General features: G+C 39.3%; 1 protein-coding gene across 4 annotated transcripts in view; it reads right to left on the bottom strand.

Moving 5' to 3' along the window:
• LOC126370560 (phosphatidylinositol 5-phosphate 4-kinase type-2 alpha) overlaps positions 1 to 15,490 on the bottom strand; it is a 242,422-nt gene that overhangs the window by 219,134 nt on the left and 7,798 nt on the right. For 2 of the 4 annotated variants that reach the window (XM_050015473.1, XM_050015475.1), the window contains 7 exons: positions 13,010 to 13,148; positions 10,930 to 11,060; positions 9,632 to 9,800; positions 8,884 to 9,044; positions 6,821 to 6,933; positions 6,094 to 6,164; positions 129 to 4,921 (listed from right to left, as the gene is read on the bottom strand). In XM_050015473.1, coding sequence (XP_049871430.1) covers positions 4,799 to 4,921; positions 6,094 to 6,164; positions 6,821 to 6,933; positions 8,884 to 9,044; positions 9,632 to 9,800; positions 10,930 to 11,060; positions 13,010 to 13,148 — 907 coding nt within the window. In that variant the 3' untranslated portion in view covers positions 129 to 4,798. Of the gene's footprint in view, positions 1 to 128; positions 4,922 to 6,093; positions 6,165 to 6,820; positions 6,934 to 8,883; positions 9,045 to 9,631; positions 9,801 to 10,929; positions 11,061 to 13,009; positions 13,149 to 15,490 lie in introns of those variants that run through there. The other 2 variants (XR_007566894.1, XM_050015474.1) reach the window with 2 other exon arrangements.

The following is a 15,490-nucleotide window of genomic DNA, read 5'->3' as shown; positions in this document are numbered from 1 at the left end:
CAAAATAAACCATTTTCTTGGAATGTCTCTCGCTGTACTCGTATCTCTCTGTCCTGTTGTCATAAGCGCCATGCTAGTATACAAATATGTAAGAGGATCAAGGAAATCAGATAAAGAAGACACAAACATGTAATGCAGAAACTTTATAAACCGAATATTAAAAAACTAAGTTCTTAATTTTTCATACACTTTTGTCTTTACAAGATTAGGAGACTAGAGAATTAACTTTCGATTGTGTTGCTTAGCCGTTGCTTTAGCAAGCTGTCTGTAATAAATATATGTGTGTGTGGCTTCCACCGTCACCATTAACAAAAAAACGTAACCTAACTAAAATTAAAATACAATTACCGACCTAAACAATGGCAACACATATGACATCGAACCGTCTAACTGACTAACACATTGTTCAGGACATTGTCCGTGCGGAATGCGGACTCTACTCGCGTAAATAACGTACGAGACAGGATTTTGTCTCAGTGTAATCACTCCTGAAGAAAAGAAGATAATTCTTACAATTCAACTCGGACATTTACTATAAGACAAAAACGAAGCTTTAATAACTTTTAACGTACAAAAGTTATTAAAATACATACAGTCCAATATGGTTACAGATTAGTCAGTGACAAATCAATTCATAAAAAACAAGTGCTTCAAACCTTTATGAAGAATATAAAATTACTAATTTAGATTTCCCGTCAACATTGAGACAGGAGTGATCAACTTACAAATAAGTAAAATTATTACATTTATCAGCTAAAAGTAAACAATATCTATCACAAAACGTATCCTTGATAACATACAATTTCGGATCCGAACAAATAGAAAATACTGATTTCTAATTTACATTAAATACAAGTTTCAAATTAGTCAAATGTTAAAAAGAGAAAAATGAAACTTAAGTTTCAATTCCCTACGTTATGTAAAAGGTATAACTACTTATTTATGTATTGCTTATTTCATCACCTCCAAGAAAGGCATTATAAGACGAAGAAGGTAATAATAGCTTATAGAACAATTTCGAAATTTTGTTTCGCCTGACAACCTAGAGATGACAAAACTTGCTCCGTAAAGTAGAAAACATTGCCAGTATTTTTTTTCGCGTAATCACAATGACGATAACAATCCAAGTCTTAATTCGAAATAGAATAATAAATAACAAAATCTTACATCGTACTATTTAAATACTATGCTAGACAGAAACTAAGCGATCTAGGTATCGGTATATTGGCAAAATGTTAATTTTTTCGCTCATCACCTTCGATCCCTACCTACTGGCGAGCACTTGGTTACTGTCAAGGTTTCAACATTTGATTAACGCTCACTCCTTCGGAATGAGGGAAGAAATAAGAAACGGATCTTGAAATACGACTGTCGAGAGATCCCTTCACGTATGGTATAAGAAGACCAGGTACGCTCAATCCTATGTCAAGCCGCCATTGTTAGCCCTTTGATGACGTGGTGTTACCATTAAATTGGTATATCCAACATTCCAACGACGTAAATTTTATTATTGAAAATGAATCAAAAAAATCAATCAAAATCAACATTTCCTTGCAAAGTAAATATGATTCGTGAGTAATTTATTTTTTACGAAATGGCAACTCGGGGTTGGATGACGTCAACTGGGCTAACCTTGAAATGTTAGCTGTCACTTTTATACTTGAGCATACTTGGTTTTCTTATACCATGCCTTCACGTAACCAAGCGCAGCCCGTCCTAGACACAGCCGGCCACCAACAGCGCCTGCTGACACTCGTATCTTTACCAACTGTACATAATATTAGATATTCCACAATCGTAAATGTACTATTATTAGTATACAACAGCCTATCAAACTTTACTTGGAGTTTAACTATTACTCAGCCGATTAACACGTCTAACTTTAAATTCAATGATATTTATTTAACATTTTATTTAATTTGTCATCACTAATCTACGCGACAGCGGAACATTATAAAAGCTAGTAACGAGTTTATACGAAAAATTATTGCAATAGTGTGCTCATAGTAATATCAGTTCGTGAACTCCTCCCGGGATTGCGTATCGGAGCAGTTCCGCAGCCAACACCGACAGTAATATATACTCCCATCCTAATGTAAAAATATTTAATATTTCCTCCGATAATTTACTTTTTCGGGTTTGAACATAACTATCCTTATATTACAAAAATGTCCTACATCGTTGGGTTTAAGAACTTTAAGACGAGAGTAGAAACGAACCCTTAACGTGTTTAAACATGAAAAGTGAGGAATTCGCACGCGAAGCGAATAATAATGAGAAAACTTGAGAACAAACAGCGGGACTGTCCACGTCGACACAGGCGCGTAGTCGCGAGAAATACACGCCCACACATATCATATTATGCTATGTGAAACACCCCATATTTATTATAAAGATGTCCATACCATCCGAGTTAAAATGGTCGTAAAATGTAATTGCATTGATTTAATTTAAATATTCTGTTACTGTTATAACAATTGCATTTTAAATTCCTTATTCGGTTGATAAATAATAGATATTATAATCAAGATACGCATAGTTCTCCGACTACGGCCTTTTCCGTTACACCGCGCATACCAGACTTCATGAAACCTTTCTAGGATTAACACATGAATTTTATATGCGTTTCAAGCATAGACGCGACGTACTTACACTTAAACCGACTTGTCTTTGACAAGAATAACAATATTATAGATGCTTCTTTTAGTACGCAAACTAATATAGAAAAAGGACATTCATTTTTAAGTCAATACATATACGTTTTAATTAAACTTTGATTATCCTAATAATGCCTATTAGATATAAAGTAGAAGTGAACTTAAACATCGCATCGTGTCGCAAATTAGATGTGATTTTTACGCCAGTCATTCAGCCATGTTTTTACCTGTGAATTAGCTAGTTTCACACTAGTCAAATCAGTTACTTTTTACTAAATAACACATAACATAACATAAATAGCCTATATACGTCCCACTGCTGGGCACAGGCCTCCTCTCAATCAATTTTACTAAATGTCTAAATGTCACAAAATTACTATGGAAATTATATTAAAAACCACACTGTGGCGTCATAGAAAAGCGTGATCAAATGTCGGACTTTTTATTACGTTATTCTTGATTAAAATTCATAAATAAGTTAAATAGAAAAAAAAATGTTTTTCGTTAGATCTGTCTTTATTTAGTATTCACAATTTATATTGAACCTAGAACACGACCCCATTGCCTTAAAAAGTATTAAAATAATATGAGTTACAATGGATGCGGTTTAGATTTGAAAAGAACATTCGGTCTGACGACTTTAAAGTTGTAAATTACAACATCTAGTCACACTAATCAAAATTATATCGTCAATTCTCAACAGGATATTTCACTGAGTCAAAGATAAATTATAAAATGCTAATCTAGAATTAGAAACCAGTCTAAGACGATCAAAAATCAATCACATTTTACTTTTCGACTTATTTACGAATTTTATTTATGAATTAAGTAACAGTGAGTACGACGTTTGACCGCTTTTATTGATGACGTCACAGGACAGTAATTCCATACAAAGTCCAAAGAAAACTTTCGTTTTGACGTTTCGTAAAAAGTATCTCATTTGACTAGGTTGCCAAGTAGCCTATTTTTTCAACTACCTATAGATATATGTAACATGCATATAACATAGAATGTGGTAGAATAGATCAAGTTATAATTTAAAGTACATTATTTTAATGTTATTTAATGTAAAGTTCTGCTACAATAAGAAGGTACTTAAGTTGGAGATTACCTAGAACATTTCCTGGTACGGTAAGGAACTCACGAGGAGGATATACAATCCTCTTGCGTGAGTTCATTGACCCGGATTACATATCTATTTAAAAAAAAACGAATGTCCTTTCACCATATGCGAGTGTGAAAACTAGGGACAGTGCAGAACTAATGACGATATACAACACCCTGTCAATTCCGTCACTATAATTCTAGAGAATCTAGAAATCAGTCTATTGTTTGCTAGCGGACTCTAACGGTACATTTTCAAGTGGATTTAAGGGTATTCGGTTGTCTTAAGTCACCTTAAGTTCGGAGTATTTTCTCTTTGGAAACTTATTGCCTGATTTTCTATGAAAACACTTTTATTTTTATATAGTCAGAGGCACATCCATGGCAAATACCACAAAATCGCATCGCATTGTAAATATGGTTACGTTTATCTAGTTTCTTGATATCCGTACCCCATTAAAGACAACAGGCGTGAGTTCATGTATGTATGTCATGTCAAATGTTACATCGGGCATATAACCTCTCGTCAATTTAGATATCTACATGTAACATGTATGTACCTTGTCCCTTGGTTAGATGGTACTGGAGTTTAGGTATAAAACCCTAGATCTACCAAGTATGTACCTTGGCTGGGTGGTACTGGAGTTTAGGTACAAAACCCTACATGTACCAAATGCGTACCTTGGTTGGATGGTACTGAAGTTTAGGTATAAATCCCTACATGTACCAAGTATGTACCTTAGTTGGGTGGTACTTAAGGTATAAATTCTCACATGTAACGAATATTTACCTTGGTTGGGTGGTACTGAAGTTAAGGTATAAATCCCTAAATGTGCTCATACAGTCATGAATAATATAATGTACCCACTTTAGGACTCTGTCGCACTAACATGTTTGACATTTAGTGAGACTTACAGTTCAATTTGTCAAAAAAGTTAATGTGACATGGTACCAAAGTGTATACATATTAATGCTCGTGACCGTACCATGTATGTACCTTGGTTGGGTGGTACTAAAAGAAGCATCCGTGTAACCGTTTAGTTGCCGTCGATGGCCTTGGCGACGAACTCTATGAACCTCTTGCCGTATTGTTCGGGGTCACATGTAGATATCCCGTCCACATTGCTCCCGTATTTCACTGTCTTCGCCGCTTTCGCCGCCTGGAAGTGACAATTTTTAACATAAATTGATATTAGGCAGCTAAATTACTCAATTGTATACCAAAATTTTACGTTTATTTTTATTTTTTTAAAGAACGTCTAGGGCCCTGTGCCGAGGTTTTTCTTGCAGATTCTTTTCCCCGGCTATACAGGTTGTGAGAAGCTGCAGTAGTTTTAGGCGGATGAGACGTTCGTTGTGTAAAAATTGACGATTCAAAGTGTAACTATGTTACCTACTGAATAAAGATATTTTTGAATTTGATAACACTACATAGTCTACCAATACTTGTGATGTGATGTGATGAGATTGGGTGCCTCTTGGCAAATCCAGTATCCGTAGCGGCAAGGCTTGTATATAAATACTGTACTGTGCCTCTTAGGAATAACAATCCCTGAACAGCATGGTGTAGTGCTGTAATAGTATTCTCTTGTAAAGCGATGATTTGATCATCATTAAACGCTCTAAGCTATGAGGTTGGCATAACCACCAAGAGTGGCTCAAGCCTCGATAAAAAATTTGATAAAAAAAATAATATATGTGATCGCGTGTTGGGGAGGCGCTTGAGGGACCGCGGTAGTGACCCCCGCGCCAGCTCGTTCCTGGTTCAACAGGTTTCCTTTGCAATAATGCACGGTAACGCGGCCAGTATAATGAGCACCTTTGAACCAGGTACGAGAGGGTATGTATTTTAGACTGACCTGCAGTGTTTGTGCAATAATTTAAAATGTTTTAATTATTCGTAACTTAATTTATAAGTGACAAATTGTATTTCTAACACTATAAAGATTTATAATGCTATCATCACGTTCCCACTGCTGGGGCACGGGCCTTCCCTATGGATGGATAGGGAGATCGGGCCTTAAACCACCACGCGGGCCCAGTGCGGATTGGTGGTTATTAACGACTGCTAATGCAGCCGGGACCAACGGCTTAACGTGCCTTCCGAAGCACGGAGGAGCTCGACTTGATTTCTTTTTTTGTGGTCACCCATACTATGACCGGCTTTTGCGAAAGTTGCTTAACTTCAACAATCGCAGACCGAGCGCTTTTACCGCTGCGCCACCGAGCTCCTCAACTCACTGGGCCATAACTCACTGTGGTACTATATGGTAGCGAGTTCATAAAGATTTATAATGCTATAAATATATATATGTGATGTTTCAATACTAACCTGTTTCTTTACACCATAATGCGTGAGGACGTCAATCAACGCAACGAAATATATCTCTTTCTTGGCCGCACCTGAAAAGTTATTATATTTATGAATAAATGTGCAATTAATTTATTTTTATCTTTTATATGAATGCGCCTCCGTGGTCCAGTCATTGAGCGTTGTGCTTACGATCCGAAGGCCCCGCGTTCGAATCCCGGTGGGGACAAATCACTTTGTGATCCCTATTTTGGTTAGGACATTATAGGCTGATCACCTGATTGTTCAAAAGTAAGATGATTCGTGCTTCGGAAGGCACGTTAACCCATTGCAACAGCTTGGTCCCTTTCGGTCGGCTATTAGCCGTAAAAATACCTCCACCAACCCGCAGTGGAGCAGCGTGATGGAGTATGCTCCATACCCCCTCGGGTTGATTGAGGGGAGGCCTGTGTCCAGCAGTGGGACGTATATAGGCTGTTTATGTATATAAGCTGCTGGTGTATCTTTTTTTATAAATAAACTAGCTTTTGCCCGCGATTTCGTCCGCGTGGAAGAATTTTTCCCGCTAATTCCCGTTCCCGTGGGAATTCCGGTAATTCCTTTCTTAGTGCACCTCTACGGTACCTAAGCTACGTCCCTTCCAAATTTCAAGTGCCTACGTTTAGCCGTTTAGGCTGTGCGTTGATATGTCAGTCAGTCAGTTTCTCCCTTTATATATTTAGATAAATGATATGTAGACAGTACTGACCCTCCTGGCTGGGTATGGCGTAGATGTCCAGCTCGGGGATGATGCCCTCGTAGCGCAGCGAGCACTGCCGCGCCAGCCCGCGCGGGCTGTCCGGGGGCGTGTTGTAGCCCCACCTGCACACAACCATACACAATATTTTAAATTTGTCAGACAATAAATTTAAACCTCACGTGAAGCTTAACATAACATAACATAACAAATACTTTATTGCACAAACAGGAAAAAACAAAATACAAAACAAAAGAGAAATAGAATTAGTACAATAGGCGGCCTTATTGCTAAGTAGCAATCTCTTCCAGGCAACCTTTAAGTATAGGATGGGAATACTTGTGCATATAAAAATAAATACACTTTCGACTACATAAACTACATAATAATAATACACATAATTATAATTGTTATAATAAATAAATATCACTACAACTACTACATATACTATGGAAGAAAAGGAGTAGATAGATTATGAAGACTTACTTTATGTAAAAAAGCTTATTACAAGATTAATGATTACCTAAACGATAAAAATGACTGGTATTGAATGTGTTCCTCTACTTATTAAATAACTTGTAATGTACCCTCATTGATTTAAAAGATTAAGCTGTTGCAGTTTCTTGTCATTTCTTCTCCTCAGCCATAACACCTTGCGAAATGACGTAAATTCAAAAATGTTATATTGACCTTCAACAAGTTTATCCATGATAATTACGTTGAATAAATTATTCTGATTCTGATTCAATATTACTACCAATACAACGGTAACTCTCCGGATTAGGGACGGTACTGAAAAGTATCGGCGTCCGAAAGACGTAATATACGATCCCGACGACCCAATTACTCTAGCCATAGAGGCAGCCAATCAGCTCGCGACACCAAACACTTCAGGACCCCGATACCGACCCCGCCAGCGTGGTCGACGACTTTCCTCAATCAGCGCTTATCGCTATCGACCCACTAGGGTCGATTAATTCTTTCAAATATTTTTCCTCTCAGACGACGCCCTGAGCCGAGGTTCGCGCCCAACTGGGCACCCTCAGGCCTGTTGTCTTAAATGTTGTACCGGGTGAGAGCCTTTAGCGCTCCCTATCTAACCGGCCAAGTAGTTAATGCCATCTGCGGCAAATCTACAATAATAACCTTGACATCAGGGACAATAATAACCTGGAATAAGCAAGCAAAAGCGTATGATAGTCAAGAGTGGCCAACTTACAATGTGCGTGAGTAAATCCTTACAAAAAGTGACTACAGTACTGCGTAAGAACGCCTATTACCTAATATACCTCTAGCCATGCCGCTCTGAAATAAGTACCGTCTGTCTTTGGAAAAGACGTCAACATTTTTTGGCTGCAATTTTTAATATCGCCTTGATATGCACCATAAACAAAGCATACTTAACACATAAACTGCCTATACGTCCCACTGCTGGGCACAAGCCCTCAATCAACCGGAGGGGGTATGGAGCATACTCCACCACGCTGCTCCATTGCGAGTTGGAGGTGGAGGTGTTTTTACGGCTAATAGCCGGGACCAACGGCGGTTAACGTGCCCTCCGAAGCACGGAATCATCTTACTTTTTCGGACAATCAGGCGATTCAAGCCTGAAAAGTCCTTACAAAGGACAGTCTCACAAAGTATAGAATGGACACTCCGCAGCTTCATTTATGTAAACCCCCAAATGAAGGAGCAACTTTAGTCTATTTAACCCGTTAACGAGTAAGGGAGCGCGCGGACTGTCCGTCTCGCTCGCGCATGTGAGAACGAGATTATTTTTGTTTATAAAAAATCTTATCGACAGTTCATACAAAACACCTCGTTCTACACAGACACTGTACATTGACGTTATCGTACAGGCGCATTTGTGTTTGACGTCTGACGCCGTACGATTGAAGACTAAACTATGTCCGAGGGTGGGGGGGGATGAGGTAAACCTAGCTCAGCCGCTGCTGGAGAGCGGAGAGTTGCCGTTGTATACGTAGTATTATTCCTTATTCTATGCCCGAGGTAAGCAAAAGCCTTGTTTGTCGCTAAAAATAAATAATGAAGATACAAATCGCGAGGTAAGCTACCTCTCGCCATGCCTGTTGTCGGTGTCGGAGTCGGAGTCGGAGTCGTTGCAGTCGGAGTCCCGCAGCTGCGCGCGCGCCGCCTCGGCCTCCGCCTCGCCGCGCCCGCACTCGTGCATGCCCAGCAGCAGCGAGTAGTCCATCAGGTGCAGCTTCGTTAGGAACTGGACACAATGTACAGTTTTATCAAGAGAAAGGTCGACATATTTTGGACTCTACCGACCTGAATATGGGTTATATATTACCAATTTTGCTAAGAATCCGTAATAACCCTATTCGGTTTATTTGAATTTTCATATTATTAATTCTTTGAGAGGAGTCGGGTGTTTTCGCCGCCAGATTGAAGCCTGCCATTCAGGTCTGAATCATCCCCTTCAGTGTTCGTTACGATGTCACTAACACCCTGTATAAGTCTTTGCTCTTTCTCTTTAAAAAATGATTGCTACGTAATACGCACTGGGAGAATAAAATGGCCACATCGAAGCAATTCATCTAAGAAAACAATATTGTTATTTGACATTTGTTTGCATTGCGCACTTACTTTTACATGCGCAAATGTCAAATTGCCCCCTCTTATTTTATCTGTTATCTGTCTCTTATTTTATCTGAGCGCGTCCCAACAACCACAGTACTTTTAGGTACACGTTTAAATCCATACACGCAACGTTACACCCGTCGCAATACATACATAGCGGTCAAACACATAATCTTTTTTTCATCTCCGCAGTCGGATAATGAAAGGTTCCCTCACCTCAACATCGGCAGTAAGAGTCTCAAGCAGTTTCTCCTTGGCGGCCTCGCCGATGTCGATGCGCACGCCGTGCTTGATGAAGTCGTTGTCTTTGAGCGTCGGCAGTTCCTTTTCCAGCTCCTTCTCAGAAGCCTCACGGTCCACCGTCGACCCTTTCAGGTCGTACTTCCTGTGAAAGGTTATTTTCAAATTTAAAACATACCCCGGACACTTCATACAAAACACCTTATAGTATACGCGCATCTGTGTGTGTGTCGTCTAACGCCCATACGTCTGAAGACTAAAGTAAGACCGAAGGGTGGGGGGAGAGAGATAGTTCCCGTTCTAAACGTAGTATTATTCCTTATTCTAGAAAAAAATTGGTCCCGGTGACTACTTACTGATGCATGCGGTTTTGCTAGCCACATTAGAGCCTATCATAACATCGACCTGGGATAGACATTTAGGAGTCGCCGTCGCCGGACACGGCTTGGATGAGGATGATGACTGATGCATGTATGTAGTCGTTACATGAACCATGACAGGGGGCTTTGGCAGCTCAATAATAGCCATGACACTAGGCGACCCTGGTCATCAATATGAGGTTGGTACACACAACCCACGGAATAGAAGACTTCATCAGTTTGTCCGATAGAGGGCACCACAGTAAATTTATTGTGACGTCACATAGCCACATATGTTTTTTCTGTGTATTGATTTCCGTGTGGTATCTGTCCTGTGTTGAATGTTATGTACCTGTCTATCTGTGTCTGTGGTGTCCGGGAGTAATAAATGTTTCTTTCTTTACATATCCTATAAGCAGATGGTATATTCAAATTGAAATATATCTTTATTCAATAGGTAACATAGTTACACTTTGAATCGTCAATTTTTACATAACGAACGTCTCATCCGCCTAAAACTACTGCAGCTTCTCACAACCTGTATAGCCGGGGAAAAGAAGCTGCAAGAAAATCCCAGAGGACATGAAAACGATGACGGCTGACCGCTATGATGGCTGTAAATACCTGTGTATGTTGAGGTGGTTGGAGAACTACTTACTGATGCATGTATGTAGTCGTTACATGAACCATGACAGGGGCCTTTGGCGGCTCAATAATAGCCATGATACTAGGCGACCCTGGTTATCATTTTGAGGTTGGTACTCACAACCCACGCGATAGAAGAAGACTTCATCGGTTTGTCCGCTAAAGGGCGCCACATTAAGTTATTGTGACGTCACATAGCCTATAACCAGGTGGTATATCCCAGAGGACACCAAAACGATGACGCCTGACCGCTATGATGGCTGTAAATACCTGTGTATGTTGAGGTGGTTGGAGAACACATTCCTGGTGGCGACGAGGTAGTGCTCGATGCCGTCCACCGTCAGCCGGTACATGCCCAGGTACTGCGGCAGCAATGTCTTGCCGTGCCGCTCAACTATGTACTGGAATATAACAACAACATACCATCAGGTCTGCATGACCTGCATCCCCGAGGTAACCATATATGCAGGGTGTTAGTGACATCGTAACGAAAACTTTGAGGGACGATTCAGACCATGACTCCGAGTTGATATCAAGTGGAATTTTCCGTCGCAAAAGTATGGAACTGAAAATATTAAAAAAAAAAACACTAAAATATACATGAATTTTCCGACAGGAAATTCCACTTGTTATCAACTCATGGGTCGGAATCATCCCCCTCAGTATTTGTAACTGTGTCACTAACACTCATACAGACTTGGATGGCTACCTGTACGTACTTGTACGGAATGTAAGTGACATCGTAACGAATACTGAGGGGGATGATTCAGCTTCTGAGCTTCTGAGCTAATATCAAGTTGAATTTTCCATCGCAAAACTATAGAAGTGAAAATAAAAAATACAAATAAAATCATAAATTTTGCGACAGAAAATTCCACTTGATATTAACTCAGAATCATGGTCTGAATCATCCCCCTCAGGATTCGTTACGATGTCACTAACACCCTGTATATGTGTGCATATATGTGTATGTATGTATACGGGTGTATACTGTATAGCATATCTTCGCCTTTTTGAAAAATCAAATTCTGATAAGATAATTTTCTTCACCAAAACTGCGATTTCTTCAATTAATTTCAATTTGAGGTAAATATTGAGACCACATTTTATTAACTAGGCTGAAACAAACTTGCCTTTTGTGAAGGTTTCTTAATAAAAATTACATCCAAGTGTGATTTTTTAAAAAGACGCTTACGTGGTTTTGTCTACAAGGCGACAATATACACCTACTCCTCGCTAGCTATGTTTAAGTCCCATGTATTATAATAATGAGCGAGGCTATCGCCATAACAACAACACTGTTAAATATTGTGCTTAAATACTAAACTAGCTTTCATTTAATTTAATTCACATAAAAGATATTTAGTTGATGTGCCTTTATCTTAAAAGTTTGGGAACCTCTGTTTATAAAAACTTACAAGTCTACACTACAAGTTCACAAGCTACAAGTTACTCACAAGTACTTATAAATTACGCTTATCAAAAAAAGTAGAGGGATTGTAAAATATACTTGTGAAATTAAATATTGACACTTGTAACATGTAATTTACAGGTGTAGTTTTAATAAACATATCCTTGTAATAATGTCATTTTTTACAATAACATTTCTTGTAATACATGGCTTGTAAGTTTTGATAAACATGGCACTAGTCTAGAGGTATCGTAAATGATGCACGTCTATCAATGATGATAAGATAACGCTCGTAAACCCTGTGATTATTTACGATTACGAATTGTTTAGAGAAACGGATAAAGTCCAAAGAATTTCAAAGAATCAATGGGTGTCGATAACACGGTCTTTATTTAACAATCTGAGGGGATAAAAACTTTTGTGTGCGCATATGTCAAATTGCAATATTGTTTTTTAGATGAATTACTTCGATGTGGTCTTCTTAACCCCCTTAACAACCAAAGTTTGCACGTAATATCAACTTTATGTCAAATGCCGGCCGAATTAAAGAACTCGCATAAAAACAAGGTTTGTATGAGAAAACAGGGGAATAACTTTTTTAATAAACTTCCTACTCCTCTTACGAGATGAAGGCAGAAATTTATGAAAATTGAATAAATAACAATCAAACAAATCAATTTTTAATATTTTGTTTTTCAAAAAGTTTGTAAATAGATCTCTCAGTCCAGCAACGCACGGGCAACTTCTGGCATTACAAATGAAAAGAAACGATGACCACCTCCCATCAAGTGCCTCATCTGTTCGTTTACCCCCTATTTAAAAATATTATACAAAAAAAACCCGGTTTCGGATCCCGTTGATTGAGGAGAGGCCTGTGCCCAGCAGTGGGACGTATATAGGCTGTTTATGTTATGTTATGTATACTAAAAAAATCCTTACCGGATGATAATGCTTGAGGAAGGAATGCATCCGTTCCACCTCCTCTGACGTGAGGGTCTTCAAGATGAACAGCCGGTCGTAGCTCTGATAGAACTTGGCGCCCGACTTGCCGGACGACTCGTCGGGGATCGGCTGAGATCTGCAGACAAATCGGAACACTGCTCAGAGAAATGCAACAGCTATTTCTGGCGAATCTGTCTTTCCATACAAAGAACGTTAGATCATTCGAACTCAAAAATATCTTTACTCAGTGGGAAATATAGTTACACTTCGAAGCGTCCGTTTTTAAATAAGTAAATGAATTGTAAGCCGAACGTATCTTTTTTTTTTGACGTGACTGATTGTAGATTTTCCGCAGATGGCATTTACTACTTAACCGGACCATTGGGGAGTCTCACCCGGTACAACGTTTAAGACAACAGGCCTGAGGGTGCCCAGTTGGTCGAACGTATCGTCCGCGTAAAAGTACTGCAGTTTCTCACAATTTAGCGCATGAATTTTGCATCTCAAGGGTGGATTTCCAGTAAAGCGGAGAGGAAAGGAGACTTGCGGAATCGGCCAATCAGTGTGCGAGAACTAAAGCGAAGACGCTCTCTCCCTCGCGATAATTGGTCGTTTCCAGAACCTGCAAGGCTAACATGCGTAACGTGATATTTTTTTTTGTCACGGTAATTTTATAGTTTCTGGCAATGTAATTATGTCGTTTTGTCAATCGGTGCTAATATGGAAAACCAAATAAGTCACCTCGTTCTGTCAAAATTCTCAAAATACGAACATCACGTGACATGCATGTTAGGGGAAAACTTATCGATTTCGACAAAATTTATTGAGTCGATTGATAATTTTATCACGTTGTGTAAGTTAGCCCTGCTGGGCATGATTGCGGACCGACTCGGCTGTTGCTACGTGAGTCATTCCGGCGACATCTCCGAAGGGGTGGGGCAGGAATGACTTGCGTTGCCAACTACTCTGTTTTGTATTGTTTACTAACATAGAGTAAGATGTACCAACCCAATGAGTTTTAACTCTCTGCTTTGATGGAAATTCACCCATGAGCACCGCTATCGGCGTGTGAGCCACGACACCAATATGTGCGTCTATTTGAACAAATCGGAGCGCAAGGAACATCAGGATTTCTAGTGTTTATTGATTTCTTTAAAACTGACCTTGAAAGACCGCTAACTGGGCGGTGAGTAGATCGTTGAGTAAGTACCTTTATTTAAAAGTTCAGATCAATGTCGAAGCCAATGGAATTCCATAGTCTCTGTTTTCACCGGTGGGAAATAGGCGTGAGTTTACGCATGTGTTTATGCATGGACTTAGAAACCAAGTGCATACGTCACCGACAAACTGCTCCGTAATTTGACGACTTTATTTTATATAAGGAACATTTACGTAACGTGAAATTTAAATAAATTAAAAAATATCTTAGAGAATTAAATTCTTGATTCCAACCTGTTCTTCGGTTCATTAGACGAGCTCCGATCAAAGAGAATATCAATACTTACTACTTTTTGCTCTGATGCCGAAACGGACGCGTAGTTTTAATCGACATGTGGAAAAAAGCCTTTATAGAGTGTGTCATACATTTGGGATTATAAGACATCGAAAGTCTAAAGACCTATTTATTGAAAGAAGTTTAGTATATGTTTATTGCCCATCCTTCAATGTTATCCAGACTTAGGCGGATGACCGGCTTCATCAACCAGACGACAACCGTCAATAACCAGATATGTGGAGTCAGGGTTAATATTGAGTAGCAAAAAGCCCCTGACATGGCTCATGTAACGACTACGAACTCACATCAGGGGGACAAAAGGGCGACATTGAAGCGATTCGCCTAATAAAGCAATATTGCTATTTGGCATCCCGCACTTACTTCTATATGCGTAAATGTCAAATTGCGATATTGCTTCATAGATGAATTGTTTCAATGTGACATTCTGAGACGAGGACGTCAAAAATATCGTGTTAAAGCTTTGCTGGTGTTCTTAATTTCGAATACTTACCATGTGAAAGTGCACAAATATGTGTTCACGGCATATATTGTGCACTGTGTTAGTGATAGGTCACAAAAAAAATACTATATTAAATCAAGGATACATATACAAGTGGGATGACGTGTAGTGGAGGGGTTAAGGATCGTAATGTGAGGTCAGGGTCCACTAATCAAGGGTCTCATGTGTGAACTGGGGTCATGACGTATGCACCACGTCACATCATGGTACTCAAAAATTCGTCCAGTCAATTTTGCGAGCTTGCTTTAATGTACAGTTTAGTAACAATCCACCATCTGAGATGGTTATGGAAATCTGTGAAAAATACATGAAACTCGAGAAAACACGGTCACACTGAAAAAATCAAAAAATTCAAACAAAACAGTTTCCTCTGAACGATTCGGGGAACCTCTCGACTTCCCAAGCGGTTAGAAGGTAATGACTGCCACATGTACAGCTTGTGTGGGATGATTGCCGTGTCAGT

Source organism: Pectinophora gossypiella, chromosome 11 (genome assembly GCF_024362695.1).
Source record: "Pectinophora gossypiella chromosome 11, ilPecGoss1.1, whole genome shotgun sequence".
Lineage (NCBI taxonomy): Eukaryota > Metazoa > Arthropoda > Insecta > Lepidoptera > Gelechiidae > Pectinophora > Pectinophora gossypiella.
This window is presented reverse-complemented; position numbering and strand designations above follow the sequence as displayed.